Source organism: Protopterus annectens, chromosome 10.part0 (genome assembly GCF_019279795.1).
Source record: "Protopterus annectens isolate FY-2018-M chromosome 10.part0, PAN1.0, whole genome shotgun sequence".
Lineage (NCBI taxonomy): Eukaryota > Metazoa > Chordata > Ceratodontiformes > Protopteridae > Protopterus > Protopterus annectens.
This window is the reverse complement of record NC_056744.1, coordinates 81,003,195-81,022,784: the sequence shown is the minus strand read 5'-3', so window position 1 is coordinate 81,022,784 and position 19,590 is coordinate 81,003,195. Positions and strand designations below refer to the sequence as shown.

Genomic DNA, 19,590 nt, shown 5'->3' with positions numbered 1-19,590 from the left:
AGTACGTTTTGCTGTCCCTTCTAGACCATACCCCAAGGGTCAGAGAGGCAGCAAAATGTGGTTCAAGAAATCCTAGAGATTTTTCCTGGACGCACAGGGTGATTCCTCCTTCGGAGGCAGGGGAGGAGGAGCTAATGGTAGACGTCGCCCTAGAGGTGGGGGGGTCTGCAAAACCAAGGTGGTCGCGATTCCTTTCGTGGTCGTCCCTTTCAGCGCTCCTGATGTGGGGCCCGGCTGCGCTACTCTGGAGCCAGTTGGGGGTTGCTTATCTTTGTACCCAGAAGCCTGGCTCAGCATCACCCTAGACAAGTGGACACAAAGAATAATCACCAGAGGATACTTCATACCCTTTTTTCTTCCACCCCACACCCCCAAGAAGATCCCAGATGTTCCACCCAATCACAGGGATCAAGCAACCATAGAAGTTCAAAAGTTGCTTTCAAAGAGAGTCATCCAAACCATCCCCGCAGGCCAGATAGGATTTGGAGCTTACTCCAGATTCTTTTTAGTGCCAAAATGAACAGGGGACTGGAGGCCCATTTTGGACCTCAGCAAATTAAACGAATCGATAAAGAAGTCCAAGTTCCAAATGGTAACCCTGCAGTCTGTACTCCCTCTGTTAGGGAAAGACAATTAGATGCGCTCCATAGACCTCCAGGATGCGTACTACCACATCTAAATGGATAGAGCATCAAGGAGTCATCTATGCTTCCGGCTGGGAGCCAGTCATTACCAATTTCATGCTCTGCCCTTTGGTATTACCAGGGTGTTCACCAAATGCATGGCAGTAGTGACAGCTCACTTGAGACATTGTGGATTCCAAGTGTTACCGTACCTGGACGGTTGGCTCCTGACCGCCACCACCAGGCACCTACTCCTACAAGCCAGGGATTCAACCATCCAGCTCTGCACCCAGCTAGAAATTACGATAAATTGGGAAAAGTCTGCCGTGTCACCCTCTCAGTTTGTGACTTTTATAGCCGCTGAAATGCACAGTCGCCATGATGGCTCGTCTTCCTGCAGACAGAATTCAAAATCTCAGACGAGATCTACAGCTTTCTTCCTCAACAAAAAGTCAAGGCCAAGACAGTGCTGAACCTTTTAGGGACCATGGCTTCTACCATAACTCTAGTTCCACTAGCCAGATTGCATATGCGAATCCTTCGATGGCTATTTTTTTCCCAGTGGTCTTTTCAACAACTGCCTCTATCTCATCATATTCTCATAACAGAATCTTGCAAAAAAGACCTTCGTTGGTGGATTCAGCCTGATCAACTGACTACAGAGACACCCTTCCTTCCTCACCAACGCATTGCTACTGTGACCACAGATGCCTCCCAGGTGGGGGGGGGGCATTATCTAGGCAGGACTGTCGAAGGCACATGGCAAGATCACAAGGCTCACTTGCATATCAGTGTCCTAGAGATGAGCAGTGCTACTAGTATTGCATGCACTTTATGACTTTCTTCCTTTATGGACGATAGCAGTCCAATCGGACAATGTCAGTGGTATGGTATCTAAACAAGCAGGGAGGAACCAGATCTTTCCCCCTGTGGCGAGAGGCTCTTCGTGTTTGGCAGTGGGCGATATTTTCCCAGCGCTTTCTAGTAGCAATGCATATCCCCGGGACAACCATTTTGATAGCCGACAAGCTCAGCAGGGCAATCTTGATGCCACACGAGTGGTCTCTGAGTCAGAAAGTCACGGAACAAATTTTCCGCAAATGGGGATTGCCTTGCTGCGATCTGTTTGCCAGTCCAATCAATGCAAAATGCAGCAGCTACTTCTCCCTTATCACCCCTCCGGGGGAGTCACCGAGAGACTCACTTTTTCACAATTGGCCTCCGAAACTTCTTTATGCATTTCCCCCCTTTCCACTCATTTCGAAAGTGAATCCAGAAAGCAAAGTCCTTGGGATGCAAAATTATTCTGATCACTCCTTACTAGCCTCATCAGATTTGGTTCCCCTTCCTCGGGCCTCACCTCCTAGACGATGCATGGACTCTGGACCCAGTTCCGGACCTCTTGACACACGTCAGGTTCCCTTCACCCCTGCCTCCACACCCTCAATTTGCCAGCGTGGCTGCTCCACTTCCATCCCTAGTCAGGCTTCATGATTTTTCACCTGCAGTGTGACCCATATCCTCATGTCTTCCCACAGACCTTCCACGAGGAAATTATATGCTAGCAAATGGAGAAGATTTTCTATCTGGGCAAGAGAGAAAAATGTAAATCCTTACACAGCCTCCATCCCCTTGATGTTAGAATTCCTGACCGAACTCTTCCATCAGGGATCAGCTGCTGCTACAATTAAAGTTCAGCTGGCAGCGATATCCACTTTTCATCTTGGACAACATGAGCCCAGTCTGATGGCTCACAGATTGTGTAAAACTTTCCTTAAAGGCACTACCTTGCTAAGACCTCCTTTTCAGGAACATGCATCTCCTTGGGATCTAAATTTTGTTCTGTCCAAACTTAGCTTCCCCGCCCTTTGAACCCGCACACTCTTGTGAACGGAAGTTTCTGTCTTGGAAGACCATTTTTCTAGTAGCTATTACATCCGCTCGAAGGGTGTCAGAAGTTGCAAGCACGGTCAGTCACACCTCCTTACTTGAGACAGAGTTTCCCTTCGTACAAACCCTTCCTTCATTCCCAAAGTTTGCTCTGTCTAATTTGAACCAAACTATCGAACTGCCTGTATTTTTTCCTAATCATTCAAACAGTGCAGAATATAAATTTCATCAACTTGATGTTCACAGACAGTTACGGTTCTATATACATAGAACCAAGGAACTTAGAAAATCAGACCAATTGTTTGTATCCTTTTCTGAAACTAGGATAGGTCTGCCAGTCTCTAAGGTAACTAATTGGATTTCCAACTGTATCTCATTTATCTACTCTTCCATTGGAAAGAAACTTCCCTTTAAAATTAAGGCTCACTTTACCAGATCCCTATCCACATCTGCTGCTTTTCAGGCCAGAGTCCCAATTGACAGTATTTGTGCAGCAGCAACTTGAGCTACCCCTCATACCTATATTACTCATTACAAATTGGATTTGACCTCAAGTGGTAGAGCCTCTTTCGGTTCCACAGTTCTTAGAAGTATATTCCTGTGAGCCACACCAGAAAATGGTGCTAGGGACGCTGTCCCATATGTAAGAATGAAGGCGAGATAGGACTACAGAACATAAAGAAGTTATGTACTCACCGTAATGTTCTGTGTTTGTAGACCATCTCGCCCTTTATTCTTACGAACCCACCCACCTACCCCCATCTGTATATCCTTGGAGAATCTGGAGACAGGATAGTATTGCCTTTGGTAGGGTGGAGACCTTTCATCTTTGTTCCTTGTGGATAACCTTTCTATCGTTTGTATAGTCAGCAGCAAACAAGATCTGGGGATTCTTACTAGTGCACTATGGGATACCTACCTTGCCACAAGCCAACTAAGAGACTGAGCTTTTGTAATCCTGTGCTCCGAACCCATTTGTAAGAATGAAGGGCAAGATGGACTACAAACCTGGAACGTTATGGTGAGTACATAACTTCTTTTTCAGCCTTGCGTGGCCATGGCTGTAATGGCATACCTTAATTGCATCCAAAGTGAATATATAGTTAAGTAGCGTAAAAGATATTCTGTTGCCTTTTACACTTAAATGTAGCAGTAAATGTAACTGGGGGATTAACTTTAATAGGTCATTGATTACCCTGGAGAGACTAGCTGCATTGTCAGCTCTTAATATTTTTTGTGACTTGCTTTTGATATGGGTGGCTTGATGCCCCTAATTAATATGTAATTTGGTTGCTTAATGTCATGATTCACAACACAACCAGCTTTTTGATTAATCCTCAATAAATGAACACTCCCTTATAGCAGAGTTTAAACTAGATAAGATTCTGCGTAGTGCTAAGTAATAAAACAGAAAAAATAACCTCTGCTGTTACCATTGTTATACATGGTCAGTTGTGCTTGCTAGTGGTGCTCATTATGAGAAAAGTGAGTAAGAGACTTTTGGCATGACCATTCTGAGAAAGGCAATCTAGCTGCTATGAAAGTTTGAGCTTGTTTGTGTTGAATTTATTTCCTAGCCTGGTCAGCATTTCTGTCACTGGTATAAAGTTTTGCTTGCTTAATTTCTGATAACATTAATTTGTTTTTTTTCCTCTTCTTTTTCCCTACTCAGCCTGGACAGAAGTCATTGCTTCTGAAGAGTCTGTTTAATGCGTCACCTGGAATAAAGCCACGAGCATCATCAATGGCCCGGCAGAGGTTGATGTTGGAAGAAAGAGCTCGGGTTGTGAAGGCATACAGAGATTTAAAGAAACTCAAGCAAAAGTCACAGACACAGACAAAATACACAGCCAGTTCAATGAATAAGTTTGATTAAAAGCATTTTATAAAGACTGGAGACTTGGACTGGGAAACTTTGGGGCTTAGATTTCAAGGTCATAAGAAAGTGTCAAGTAACTCGTAGAGAAAACTTATTTATAAATATATTTACTTGACGACCTGAAATGTTTTAACTAGTCTGATGTCTGCTGCCAAAAATTTACATCAGTGTTTGCAAAAATAAACTGATGCTGTATGTGGATGGAATCATAGGGAAAGAGGGATGGTCTGAGACACTCAGTACTGGAAACAGTGATCTACCATATTTTGTACAGAAATTGTGTGGGGAATGTCATTTTATTTTCTTAGTATGTTTGCCTGACTTGCCTACTTTTGTAAACTTGTGATGTTTTCTACATTAGGTTATCTAGAAGAATTATGCAGTAGGTCTTGCACAATTTGTAATTATAGTCATATCAAACTATTTATTTTCTCCGTATTTCTATAGTAAACTCTTGCTTCAAAAAATGAAGCATGCTAGTTCATGAAAATAAATACAGCATATCTTAAAATTCTTATTCAGCAAAGTTATACTAGACATATAGAGACGTGAAATGGTGTAATACATTCATGGACTGGTAGTAGAATAAGAAGGATAAAGGATGACCCATTGTTTTTGTAGTTCACCAGTCTCGGGTGGCTCTTACAGATAGCACCTGCTTGCTTTTTATGTATCCAAATGTGACAACTTCTCAGAACCTTCTTTATATTTGAGAAATCCCCATAAAAAGGTATTTAGTAAATGATGGCATTTTCTTGTTTAAATGCTATATTGATTCTGCCGTGCCTACTACAGCATTGCAGGCTAGTAAAGGGTACAGCATATGGAGTGAGCATTAATTCTACTATACAAATGTGTGCTTTGAATTGTTAAAACAATATAATTTCTCATTTTGAAGATATGCAGGCTACTTCCCAATAATTATTTTTCCTTTGAAGCATATAAAAACTAATTAATCTTGACTGCATACATTCAGCCAGTCCAACCAAAGCAGACACCCAAACAACCACCACCTCAGAACACAACACCTGCAACACATAGACCTCACACAGTCAGAGTGTCAAACAGTCACAGCCCTTAAGGCCAAACACAATGCCAGACACACTAGTCATTGGTGACTCCATAGTCAGACACACTGACGTCCCGCTCACCAGACTGAGTAAGGAGAAGGTCACAGTAAGCTGCCTGTCGGGCGCTAGAATCCGCCACATAACGCAAGCACTCAGGTCTCTCAACAGCAGGTACAAATACGACTCAGTCATTGTCCACGCTGGTGTAAACAACCTGAGACGTACCTCCTTGGACTACATGAAAAGAGACATTGAGGAGCTCTCTGATTATGTAGCTCAGGCAGGTATGACCCTGACCTTGAGCAGTATCCTACCTTCACCAAGAATGATGCCACAATACAGAGATAAGATGATCAGCTTTAACAATTGGCTTAAACTCTGGTGTCATTCAAAGGGGATCAATGTCTGTCTGCCTGGGATGACATGCTGGACAAGCCACGCTGCTTAAGGGACGGCTTGCACCTGTCACCCTGGGATTCGGATATTGGCAAAGGCTCTTGCCACCCCATAGTGCCTTTTAGGCAAGGCTCAAATTCTAAACCTACCACCCTAGAACACAAAAAGGAAAAAACTAAGGGTAATGCTGCTCAATGCCAGAAGTCTAAATCTCAAAATGCACGCACTCGAGGCCCTTCTCAGTATGGAGAACATCGATGTCTGTGCAGTGATAGAAACCTGGTTCAAGGCTCCTGAGAGCACCCCAGCACTATCAGGTTTTACCTCTTATCATGCGTTCCGGCCCCAAAATCCGGACAATACCAAGAAAGGAGGGGGGATATCCATATTCATCAAAGACACCCACACCTCAAGACTGGTGGCAACGCACGATGCATCGGAGACCATCCAGGTGCAATTAACCATAGGCAAGACTGCTCTGCAAATTGCAGCATGTTACAGGCCACCCTCACAAACACAGGAACCTCACATGGCCTTCCTGAAAACACTAGAGGGGATAAATGTATCACCAAACACCATCATACTAGGTGAATTCAATTACCCTAATATAGACTGGGAACACTACTCAAGCCCAAACACTCTAGCCCAAAAGTTCCTGGAATTCATAAACTCAAATGCCATGGAACAACTAGTCACCATCCCCACAAGAGGAGAAAACATACTTGATCTCATCATCACGAACATGGGAGCACAATGTTCAACACCGGAAGTATACCCCTCACTGGTGAGATCAGATCACAAACTAATCTCGCTGGAGGTCCTCATCCCATCCCCACCTGAAATAAAAAAGACCACAGTAAAGAACTTCTCGAAAGCCGACTTCACACTTCTAAAGACTAGTGTGGTCTCCTTTAAGGCCCCGAGCCATGGAAAACAGTACCCAAGCCGCTGAATCACTTACAAATGCCTTCTACCAGCACCTGCAGGACTGCATGGATAAGGCAATCCCAAGCAAAACAAAGACTCTTTGTACCAAAGGCAAGTGTCCAGTCTGGTGGACCCCAGTCATAAACAAACTCTACAACAAAAGGAGGAAGCTACTACAAGATAGAGCAAAATCCTTAAAAGGTAAGACACCCTTGATCACTATAAGTAAAAACTAAGAGCTCTCATAAAATCATCCAAAGCAAATTTTGAGAGAAAAATAGCTAAAGACTCAAAAGACAATCATAAGGCCTTCTTTAGCTATGTTAGAAACCTGGGAGGAAACTCCCAGATATGCTCAGAACTAGTTCAAAATGATGTGAAGATTACTGATCCTACAGACATTGCCAACATACTGGCTGACAGGTTCAGTGCAAACTTCTCCCCAAAGGAGAGATATCTATACCAAGCGATTGCAGCCCCCAAACATCTCCAACGCCCAAGTGAGAACTGCTCTCTCCAAAGCAAAAACACAGCATCCATGGGACCTGATGGTGTCCCCGGCTGTGTGCTCCACGAACTCAACGAGGAATTAAACCCACAGCTAGGACAGCTGTTTAATCATAGTCTTACCTCTGGATACGTCCAGGAGTGGCGCACTGCAACTGTGGTCCCACTTCACAAAGGCGGTGCCTCCACCGACCCTGGAAATTACCGCCCATTAGCTTGACAAGCCTTATCTGCAAAGCCATGGAGAGGATCATAATGGACCTCATAAATAAAGACATAGGGAATTTGCAGACTTTGGATCCATCCCAGTTTGGCTTTGTCAAAGGCAGATCATGCCTTCTAAACTTGGTTGACTTTTGAAACAGTCACCAAAGCCATTGATGAGGAAAGGCAGTCCATACAGCCTACCTTGATATGGCGAAGGCCTTGATACAATACCCCACTCGGGTATCATTGAAAAACTCATCAGCTTAAATGTTAACCCATACATCACAAGATGGGTTGCAAACTGGCTGAGTGACAGAACCCACAGGGTCAGAGTTGCTGGCGCCATGTCAGACTCAAAGCCTGTCACAAGTGGTGTACCACAGGGCTCAGTCCTGGGCCCACTCTTGTTTGGCATCTACTTTTCCGAGTACAAGCAAACACAGGAGGGTTATGGCTGACAAAGTTTGCAGATGACTGCAAACTGGGCCATAGTAGAAAACACATCTGACACAGATATCCTTCAGAAGGGTCTCACAGAAGCGGATAACTGGTGCCAGAGCCATGGCCTAAAGTTAAATGCCAAAAATGCATAGTCATACCCTTGGGAAAAACAAGGTTACCCTAGCTACCAAATAGGTGGCAATCCACTGAGCACAGAAGAAGTTATCAGGGACCTGGGGACCCAGGTTGATAGTAGTCTGTCATTCGACACCCATGTAGCTAAAGTAGTTAGGAAGACCTTCTACATTGCCCACCTTATCAGGAAGGGATTCTCATCTAGATCAAGGGAGGTCATAGTCTCCCTATACTCATCACTCATCAGACCAATGATTGAGTACAATGCCCCATTCGGAATGTATCTGACCCGACACTTGCAGCAGCTGGAGAGGCCACAAAGTTCCTCACCAAAAGGATAAAGGGTCTCAAACATCTGTCCTATGCTGCCCGATTGAAAGAACTCCAGCTCTATTCAGTCGCACCGCTTGCTCAGAGGTGACCTTTGCCTAACATACAAGGCCATGTCAAACCCAGATTTAATGAATATGCTGCACCTCAAAAATCTAGATCCGTCAGAGCCACAAGGGCGGAGACTTAAACCTCGACACGGCTATTAATAGGGCGTGCTGGAGGATATATTCATCACCCAAAGACTCCCTATGCTGTGGAATAAAATCCCGGTATATGTGAGGCAGAGCACCTCGCTGGCCTTGTTCAAGAGAAATCTTGACCAATGGATGGGAGATCGCAGATATACCCCAGGGATTACCTCAGTGTCACTGCTCGACAGAGGCACAGCAAAATAATGGGTATAGTTCCCCATACTAAAGGGGTGGCGTAAGCCACAAAACTATGGGCTAGGCTTGTAAATGCCCTCGGGCAGATAGCCTAGTATGAACCTATGAACATCATGAGTCACTGTAGAGTACAGTACCTGTGCTATATTAATTGTATCATGTGTTTGCTACTTTACAGCATTGCAATTATTTTTTAACCAAGGATAAATCTAGGGGGGGTGTATTAGAGTGAATTAGATCATTCCATTGTTATAAGTTTATATATTTATACTAGGCTAATGACCACCAAGGTTTTTACAAGCCTAGCCTTGCAACCCAACCCAGTTTTGTCCCAGAATTCCTTTTGTGGGGTACGTTAATAAGGAAGTAACTTAAGGGCTATGTGGGGGAGGTATGTTAGTTGGGGGTTAACTAATTTCCTCTCAGCCTCTGTTCATCAGAGACATGGAGGCCAGACTGGAGATAAATTTGTAATTTCCCATTCAGTGATCTAGATTACATTTGAGCAGGGTCAGGGATGAACTTTGCTTCATGTAGATGGGGAGCTTATTCCACAATAGGGGAATCCTTTGAGACGCACCTGAATCTCTTGTCACAGGCAAAGTTCAGGTCTTAGGATCTTGTGTTTTTGTGCTGTTTGTTTAGTGGATGTGCAAGAGATCCATCAGAGCTGGGTCTGAAGATGTCTTGTATGCAAGCATAGAACGTCTCTCAGTCTCCTACAGGTTACTGAGTACAGTAATAGGATCTTAAGGCGATCTGTGTCGGACAGGGTACTCATACTTTGGATTCTCCTGGTAAGGAACCTTTGAGGGCATTGCAGCTGTTAAATTCCTTGGACCCGGATGCCATACCCTTGCTTATGAGCTGGGAGACATAGAATGGATGTCCTTCAAGAATGCAACTGCAGTCATAACATATGGGTTGTCCTGCCTCAGGCAGCCCTCGGTCGGCTGGATTCCAAAGTCTGGGTCTGACGTCGGCTGATGTCGCATTTCTCTCCGACGTCAGAGCGGCTGGAGTACATAAGCATCAGCCGACGCCATTTTCTTCAGTCTTTCTTGCCGCGCGGTGCCCGAAGCAGAAGCAGTTCGCAAGTGCCGGTCGGTCAGCTCCTGTATTCTTCGATTCCGAAGTCATCAAAAAAGCTAAGTACCCCGTTGGGGACCTTTTCTTGCCTCAGCCGATGTCAGAAATTACTGAAAAAGTTAACAATTGTCTTTCTTGTGGTAAACAAATACCTCATAAGGATTTCCACTCTTACTGTCTTCCTTGCCTTGGCCCAGACCACGACGTCTCAGCCTGTGTCACCTGTACTCGCTTCAATAAGCACACTCTCAGGCGCCGGGCGGAGTTCGCTGAAGATTTTTTCGGCGAAAAATTTGCTTATACAATGCCGTCGGAACTTCCAACATCGCAAACGCCCAAGAAACAAAAGGGCCGGGACCGACATCCTCAGCCCGCGTCTACCACCGACTCCACGCCAAAACCTACCGCGAGTGCGCCGGTTCCCCCTGAGACGGTTATTCCACCGCTCCGACCCGAAGACACCGCATTACCGACGACTCCGATACCGGATACCACTCCCGACGCCAGTTATAGATTTTCCTCCGGATACTGAAACCGAGGAAATGCCCGAGACCATTGCTGTAGATAAGGTCACTCCTGCACGTGGAGCTGCCAGGCCTCCTATGGCCATGTCTATTAAGGCCTACACTCGGGCTAAGGCAGCCAGCAAGACCAAGCACCTTACTGCTAAAGTCTTACCCCAGCCTACTCCAGAGACACAAATCATGACTATGGCCGCAGACTTAATTTCTATGATTAGAGGTTCACAGGCCCATCCTGAGAGAGGATCCCAGCCTCCTTCTGTTAAGAGGCCCCGGGTTGAACCCTCTGACCCTATCCCTTCAGATGAAGATTCTGAGGACTCTGTCCACTCCGATGGCCAGGAAGAGCTCTTCCAGACCTATGAGGACTCGGATGCAGAGGATTCCATCCCCTTGGCCTCCCCTCCTGAGGATATTTCTTTTGGGGAAGTTCTGCATACCATGAGGGAACATTTCAAGTGGCAAGGCCAGGAATATTCTGATTCCAGAAAGCGCCTTCGAACTTTCCTTAAAAAGCCCCAGCACAGGCCCTTAGCTATTCCTCCTGTGCTTGATGTTTTGGATGATTTATATTCTGACTCCAGTGTTACCCCTGATTCTCTTCCTCCTGCTCCAGCCAAGCCAGACAGGTATTACAGGGTCCCAGAAACACATTCCCATTTATTCAGGGCCCATACTGTTGATTTGGAAACTATTTCTCAGGGACCTAAAGGTGTTTCAGCTTCCACCTCTAAAAATCCCTTGCCTTCCAACAGGGAAGCTAGGTCATTAGAGATGGGGAAAAAGGTCTACACCTCCACTACTTTATCTATGAGAGCTTTGAATTGCCTTTTTCATATGTTACAATATCAGGATTTCCTGTTAGAAGATTTACAGAAAACATTGGCCTCTCCTGATCCTTTAGACAGGAAGTCTTTGCAGAAAGCTGTACATAACTCTCAGCAAGTCAGCAATCACTTCCTGCAGTGGGGATATGATGCACTGGAAGCTTCATGTAGGGCAGCTATGAAAGGGGCAGTCATTCGTAGACATGCATGGTTAAAAGAACAACCTCTACCAGAGCATGTTAAGGCAAAACTTCTGGATGCACCCTTGGAAAAGAACAAGCTTTTTGATGCTAATGCTAAAGATGTGTTAAAGTCCATCGAGGAAAAAGCAAAATCGGTTCAGACGGTTAAAGATTTCCTCCAGGTTCAGCCCCCCAGATTCAGTAGGAATTGGCCTTCAAAAAACTGGTCCTTTCCTAATCCTGAAAAATTTCAAAGGGGTAAAAACAGACGTGGCCGAGGAAGAGGACAATACAGAGGCCCTTACAGGGGACGACAATGGCAGCCAGCAAACCAAAGAAGTGACACGGGTTTCCCCTGCCCCACAGCCACAATCTCAATGACTTTCCTCTACTTCCGCCTACCAAGGAACAAATAGAAGCTCCCTTGGGCGGAAAATTATCTCTGTTTTCAGACAATTGGCACAGATTGACAAAGGACAAATGGATTTTGGACATTATAGACCAAGGTTACAGGTTACATTTTCATACCCTACCAAGAAAACAAGGCATGCCAAACCTTCCACAAAACCAGAGGGCAGAGGCTATCAAGCAAATTTCTCTGCTGGCTCGGATAAAAGCAATAGAAAGAGTTCCACAACAAGAACAAGGCCAGGAGTTTTACTCGACTGTTCCTTGTTCCAAGAAAAGAAACTCAATGGAGACCAATACTGGATTTGTCCGCATTAAACACCTTTCTTATAGTACCAAAGTTCAAAATGCTGACTCTACAGCAACTCCTTCCCATGCTGGGCAAGGGGTCTTGGCTGGTTACTCTGGACCTCAAGGAGGCATACCTGCATGTCCCTATCAGACACAGTTGCAGAAGATACCTCAGATTTCTTGCGGGGCCAGAGCATTATCAATTCTCAGCATTGCCATTTGGCTTATCTACTGCGCCCAGAGTATTCACAAAATGCCTGGCTTCAGTAATTGCTCATTGCCGGCTCCAGGGGATCCAAATTTACCCGTACCTGGACGACTGCCTCATACAAGCGGACGACAAATTGATGTTGACAAAAAACTTGAACTATGTCATACGATTACTTCAGGCTCTGGGATACACAGTCAACTTCCAAAAGTCAAGACTTCAACCATCCCAACAAATAACCTTCTTAGGAGCCAAACTAGACACAGCCTCTCAAATGGCTTACCTGACAGAAGACAAGCAAGAGAAGTTAACTCATTATTTCAAAGGTTTGGCAAAACTCACCCAGATGACTGCAAGGAGATTCCTACAGGCCCTGGGTTACATGGCATCCTGCATTCTCCTGGTTCCATTAGCAAGACTACACATGAGAAAGCTTCAATGGTACCTAAAAAGCCTATGGTCTCAGCATAGCAACAACTTAGAGACAACCATACCGCTCATTCCATGCCTACAAAAGGAATTCCTATGGTGGGCTTCGGTAAGCCAGGCAAACACAGGTATGTCATTCAAAAAACCACAGATAACACAGACCATGACCACAGACGCCTCAGACCTTGGATGGGGGGTGCACATGGAAGGCAGATGTATACAAGGACAATGGTCTCCAAAGGAAACACATCTGCATATAAACCAAAAGGAAATGCTGGCAGTAATGCATGCCATTGAGGCCTTTCGACAACAACTTCAGCAAGGCCATTTACTGATACGGGCAGACAACACCACTGTGATGTGGTATATAAACAAGCAAGGGGGCACCCATTCTTACCCCCTTTGCAGACTGACAATGAATCTTTGGGAAAAATCACTGAGCTTAAACATACAGTTACAATCCCAGTTTGTTCCAGGCAGAGACAATGTGCTGGCGGACAGCCTAAGCAGGAATTACACAGATCCACACGAGTGGAGGTTACATCCGAAGATCTTCACACAACTCACTTTGACATGGGGCAGGCCAGAAGTAGACCTATTTGCCTCTCACCTTTCTGCTCAAGGACATACCATCCACAAGCTTGGAAAATAGATGCTCTCTCATTCAACTGGAACTTCCTAAAAATCTATGCATTCCCACCTCTGCCACTGATGACCTCAGTGTTACTAAAGATCAAAGCAGAGAGACCCAAGGGGATCCTAATAGCTCCAGACTGGCCAAGACAACACTGGTATCCACTACTACGGAGCATATGTCACACCAAGAAGTGGGCCCTTCCCCAATGGCCTCTACTTTTGACTCAACACAACTTCAAAACAGTGCATCCAAACCTTCAGACACTGCAGCTAACAGCTTGGGAGATCCCATGAATAACCTCAATCTATCTCTCTCCAAGGAAGTTCAGCGGATATTAACAGAGGCTTGAAGACCATCCACCAGAAAGGTTTACTTGGAAAAATGGAAGAGATTCAGCATTTGGAATACCAGCAAGGGACATGATGCATCATTATTGAACATCCCACTCATCCTGGAATATTTGGCAGATATGCTACAGAATGGACTCTCATATTCTTCCATAAAGATACATGCTTCAGCTATTTCAACTAGATATAACACTGATCCGCCTGTCTTTTCACATCCTTTGCTAAGGCAATTCCTCAGGGGAATCAAGAACATTAAGCCACCAAGAAAGGCTCCAGTGCCAGCCTGGGACCTCAACTTTGTCCTAGAAAAACAGACTCTACCTCCGTTTGAGCCAGCAGCTTCAGTCGACTTACAATTTCTCTCATGGAAGACAGCTTTCCTGTTGGCAATTACCTCAGCAAAAAGGGTTTCGGAGCTACAGGCCCTAATGGCAATACCACCGTTCATAATCTTTCACAGAGACAGGGTCTCATTAAGGACCAACCCTACTTTTATGCCAAAGGTGGTATCTAGGGTTTCTTTAAATCAAGCTATTCATCTGCCTGCTTTCTTCCCCAATCCTGAGAACAAAGGGGAAAGACTGTTACATACCTTGGACATTCACAGACAACTTCGATACTACCTGGACAAAACCAAGACCAGTAGGAAGTCTGTACAACTTTTTGTAGCTTACGCCCCTGCAGTCCAAGGAAAAGCAATTTCAAAACAGACTATTTCAAAATGGATTGGACATTGCATCAGATTCTGTTATTCCTTTCATGGGAAGACTGTTCCAGCCAATGTCAGACCACATTCCACCAGAGCTACAGCCACCTCTACAGCATTCTTAAGAGGGGTGCCTACAAAGGACATTCTAGAAGCTGCTACATGGAGCTCCATGCATACATTCTCCAAACACTACAATCTCCCTCTATACTCCAGATCCAGAGCAGGCTTTGCTTCGGCAGTCCTGCAGGGTTTGATTGCCACACCATGTTTTTCCTACAGCATTCCTCCTCCCCGAGCTAAGCTATGGTATTCTACCCATATGTTATGACTGCAGTTGCATTCTTGAAGGACATAGTACAATTTTGTACCTACCATAAATGTAGATGTCCGATAGATATGCAACTGCAGTCGGATTCCCTCCTCCATACCCCTCTATGCCTAGGGTCCACTCCTATCCCTGTTTCTCTTAGCTGGGGATATCTGTTATGGTGTATCTGTTTATTGCTTACTTATTTGTCTGGAATCCTGTTTTTGTCTTCCAATTTGATTACAGCCTTCCTTGGAGGGCACCTGGCATCTGGGGCAAGAAACACTGAAGAAAATGGCGTCGGCTGATGCTTATGTACTCCAGCCGCTCTGACGTCGGAGAGAAATGCGACATCAGCCAACGTCGGACCCAGACTTTGGAATCTGGCCGACCGAGGGCTGTCTGAGGCAGGACAACCCATATGTTATGACTGCAGTTGCATATCTATCGGACATCTACATTTATGGTAGGTACAAAACTGTACTTTTTCTGACTATTCTGGCTACCTGTTGGTCAAAGGCCAGATTACTGTCTACTTATGTTTCCAGATCCCTAACTATTGGGTCATCTCTTGGGTGTTTTATCAATGGAGTAATTAGCTTGGGTGAACAATTTCCCAAAGGGCAATGTAATACTTTTCTTCCCGTTGAGTTTTAATCTGTGGTTTTAACACTGGTAAATTGTTTGTGTTAGACCCTCTTGTAAGATGTTTTGCGTCATGGGGAGAATCTGTGATAGTTCACAATTTACATTCCTCTGCGAACTTGGTGAGCCAGAGGCATTTGACATTAGCCTTGACTTTGTTGATGCCAAATAGGAGCAGGACCAACATGGAGCTCTGGGGTACTCTGCTGGTCATCGGTCTCTTGGTGGAGGTGGTCTCAACTGATCCTAACGTCTTGGGTCCTATGTGTGAGCGAGCCAACCATCCAGTGAGTTATGTAGGAATTTGTCTATTTCTAAGAGTTTGTCAACAATACCTGAGTGGGGTATCTTATCAGATCTCTTGACTAGACCATTTTCCCTTCATCTATAGCCTTGGTAACTCTCTCGAAGAAGTCTACCAGGTTGAGTAGATAATAGCTACCTTTAACAAAGCCAGACTGGGATGGGTCCATTATCTGTATGTAGATTGCCACTGCCCTTGTTGATCATTTCCATAAAAATTCATTGTAACTTTACATGTTAGACTTGCCAGACTGATGGGTCTGTGGTTCCCTGGGTCGGCTGATGGTTGAAGAGGGGTGACCTTTGCAGCCCTTCATTCTCCTGGCATATAACTGTTTTGAGGCTGTAGTTGAAGAGTGCCTCAAGTCGCCTTGCTAGGTTAGGGTTTTGACTGTTTAGGAGGCAACCAGGGATATTGTTGGGGCCATTAAAGCAGTGTTTCTGGCTTTAGAAAGTGCGACCAGGACATACTACCTCATGGTAGATTGGGAGGATATAGTAGAAGGGATTTCTCAGGGGGTAGTGGGGAGTGAAGTTCGAGATAAATTTATCATATAGTAGATTCACAATATCATCCCGGTTAGTGAAGGTTGTGCAATTTACCACCAGTTCTGCACACTACTGAGTGTTACCTTTGTGGTTCTCGACATAGCTGAAGAAGGCCTTATGATTGTCCTTGGCCTAGAAGACTCTCCTGACCTCATAATTGGACTTGGATTTTATTAGACCTTTTCTTGTTTAGTTGAATCTGAGAGCTCTTGCCTTTATGAGCGTTGCTTTTTCTGATTTTGGCCATGATTTTTTTTCTTTTGTTAGATACCTTGTTAAGGTAAGGATTCCACCAGTAATGTTTTGTTTGGTAGGTATGGTAGCCTCACAGGGTTTCTGTAAATAATTCTGCATAGATAGTGGTGTTCTTGGGATTTGGGGGAGCCGTGAACTTTGACAAACTTTCACTGAATAGGATGTAGTTTGCTTTAGAATAGTTCCTAACTGTTACGGGTTTAGTTGCGTTTTACAGGGTGATTTGTATTTCCAGGGAGTTAGCTTTGTGGTCTGACGTCACCAATGAAAAGTGTGAGAAAACCAGGAGCAGTAAACCAAGCACTCACTGGGTAAAATTGTTCAGTCTTGGCTAGAGTACTGAGCGTGCTTGTGAACCAAGCCTGTCCCGTGAGTGCTATTGGTTCCTGTAGTCAAATCTACTCCACCAAGGTTGATTCCATTGTCGTCCTTGTTGCGATTTGATCTCTGTGCTGAGCTAATACCCAAAGCATTAACCTGAAGTCTAGCTTCATTATTGTTGCAGGAAAGCATTATTCCACACTTCTGTATCTAGAAGTAGAGTTACTTGAAAAAGCTATCTGTTTGGAGTTTAAACCCTGCTGGGCCAAAGTCTTGTAGATTAATTCACAGTTATGGCAGAACTGCGTGTTACTACCAGATTTGTGCCTTAGTCATTTATTACTCCATGTTTTCCATTAGCCGAGTTACTGGTAAATTACTGCATATTCGGTTGCCTTAAACTGTAGAAATTCAATAATGAGTGAATTGTTCCTGCTTCATTGCTTTTTATTCTGCTTATTTACCTGCTTGCATTAATTGTCTGCTGCATCCCCCACTTACACATTGAGCTAAAAATTTCTGAAAGAGCTCCAGTTTTGCCTTTATTTGATTGATAGCCTGCTTGGAAAATTTCCCAACCCTCTCACTCTTCTGCTGCTGTTTGCTTTATAAAGCTTTGTCGCTGCCCTCCATTTGTTATGGTTATCGGATTTCCATAGTCCCTTCCTTCCCCTTTCATTGCTATTGACTATTGTATAAGCTATGCATGTACTCTTCCCACCCATTGTTTTCCATAGACCCATGATTCTGAGTTCTCCACAAAGAGGCCAGTCACCAGTGGAGTCCCCCAGGCCTCTTTGCTATGTTCACTGCTCTTTGACATTTGCTTCTTGTATGTTAAAACCAATGCCAAAACCTCTGGCTAACCACGTTCACAGATGATTGCAAACTGGGAGTCCTCTTTGAATCCCCCAAGATAAGAACACCCTTCAGGAAGGTCTAATACAGACAAAGGTTTTGTGCCAAAGCCATGGCTTAAAACTCAATACCAATGAATGCATTATATTACCTTTTGGGTAGTCTGTCACCCTAGCTAACTAGGTCATCCATAAAACACCCTTAAAAGTTGATTCACTAGTCAGGGATATGGGACCTCATGTCGATAGTAACCTAGCCTTCAACCAACATGTGTCCAAGGTAGTAAGAAAATCCTTCTGTGTTTGTCAACTTATACACAAGGACATGGCATCTAGGTCCAGAGAGGTTATCATACCACTGTACTTAGTTCTCATCAGATCCATCATAGTGTAAAATGCCCCCTTTGGTATGTACCTGAACAGATGCATGCAGCAACTGGAACCTCCACAAAGGTCCCTACAAAAAGAATACTAAACACAGTGGCCTACACTGATCACTTGAAAGCCCTGTCTGTTCACTAGGTATCATACAGACTTCTGAGAGGTAATTTATGGCTTCCCTGGACCCTTGTTTTGATGAATCTTTTGCACATCTGGTAAACAAACAATATTAGTACTTCTAGATTAAAAGCCCTAAATTTTGCTTGTAACATAAATAGGACATGGAGAGACAGATATGTTTCTCGGAGAATTCCCATTGTCTGAAATAGGCTTTCCATCTATGAGAAGCAGAGTTCCTCTATATCCCTATTTAAGCACAATTTGGATGAATGGATGGGTAATCAGAAATTTACCCCTGGTCTGGCTGCTATGTCTCTGATGGACAGAAGCAGTCAGTAAATCACCCTCTGTATATAAAATATAAATCAGTTTTATGGATCAGATTTGGGTTGTAGGGCTAAGCTTTATGGGCCCTAGTAGTTAGCCTAGTATACAGCTTTGAAACTATTTTTTCAAATATTTACTCTGTTTTTGTTATATTTTCCATTCTAGGCTCTCCAGATACATCCTCACTGTTTTAAAGCAAATTCCAGTCCCCACTTAGAAGTACTATTCTCTGCTGAAAGTTGATTATTTCTCCCAGATTTTACTTAAGCTCCATTGTAGTAGTTTTAGGTGGAATATAAATGTATGCCAGCGTAACCGTGCTTCCTTGCCAGTAACCCCTTGCTACTACAAATATACCATTGTTGTCTTTTCCCCCTCTTCTTTCTTTCAGTATTAGAGCTCCTTTAGAGATTAATATTAGTACGTCCATTTTCCTTTGTCCCAGATATTCTGCTGAATAACCATTCTGAAATCATTTCTTTTTCAGATTCAAATGCTAAATTCCTTCCAAATGTGTCTGCTGTAACACAGCTATTTGCACTGTGCATTTCCTAATATAGTTAACTGGTCTTTCTTTTTTTGAATACACCTCTGAAAACATTCATGTTCAAAGATAATATGGAAAGTTTTGCCATTGTGTTAAGTTAGTATTCACACCTGTTATGTATAACAACTCTTTAAATGTTTAGTTTCTGTTTCTGTGTTACATGCATATACTAATGTTTGGCAGATTGAGCTTTTATACAGTTGCTTCTTGTTATATCCATTTGAACCTGTCACATCTTGCAAGATTTTTTTTGAAAACCCTCAAACAATCCGCGGTGGTGCAGTGGTAGCATTGTTGCCTCACAGCAAGAGGTTCTGTTCGATTCTCAGCTAGTGTGCGGGGAGTGCCTTCTGTGTGGAGTCTGCATGTCCTCCCTGCGGGTCAAGTGGCGTTCCAAAAGACATGTGTGAATGGGCATGCCTTCGTTGAAGGTTGGGCATCGAGCTGGCAACTTGGCACAATGAAAATCTACTGCCAATCATTAGCAGACCGGAGTTCCGCTGTGGTGACCCCTAACCAGGAAAAGCCAAAAGACA

At 44.2% G+C, this 19,590-nt stretch overlaps 1 protein-coding gene across 2 annotated transcripts in view; it reads left to right on the top strand.

Annotated features, from left to right (window-relative positions):
- CCDC137 (coiled-coil domain containing 137) overlaps positions 1-4,903 on the top strand; it is a 227,398-nt gene extending 222,495 nt beyond the window's left edge. For both annotated transcript variants that reach the window (XM_044085041.1, XM_044085042.1), the window contains exon 6: positions 4,186-4,903. In XM_044085041.1, coding sequence (XP_043940976.1) covers positions 4,186-4,389 — 204 coding nt within the window. In that variant the 3' untranslated portion in view covers positions 4,390-4,903. The remainder of the gene's footprint in view (positions 1-4,185) is intronic.
- Positions 4,904-19,590: the final 14,687 nt, after the last annotated feature.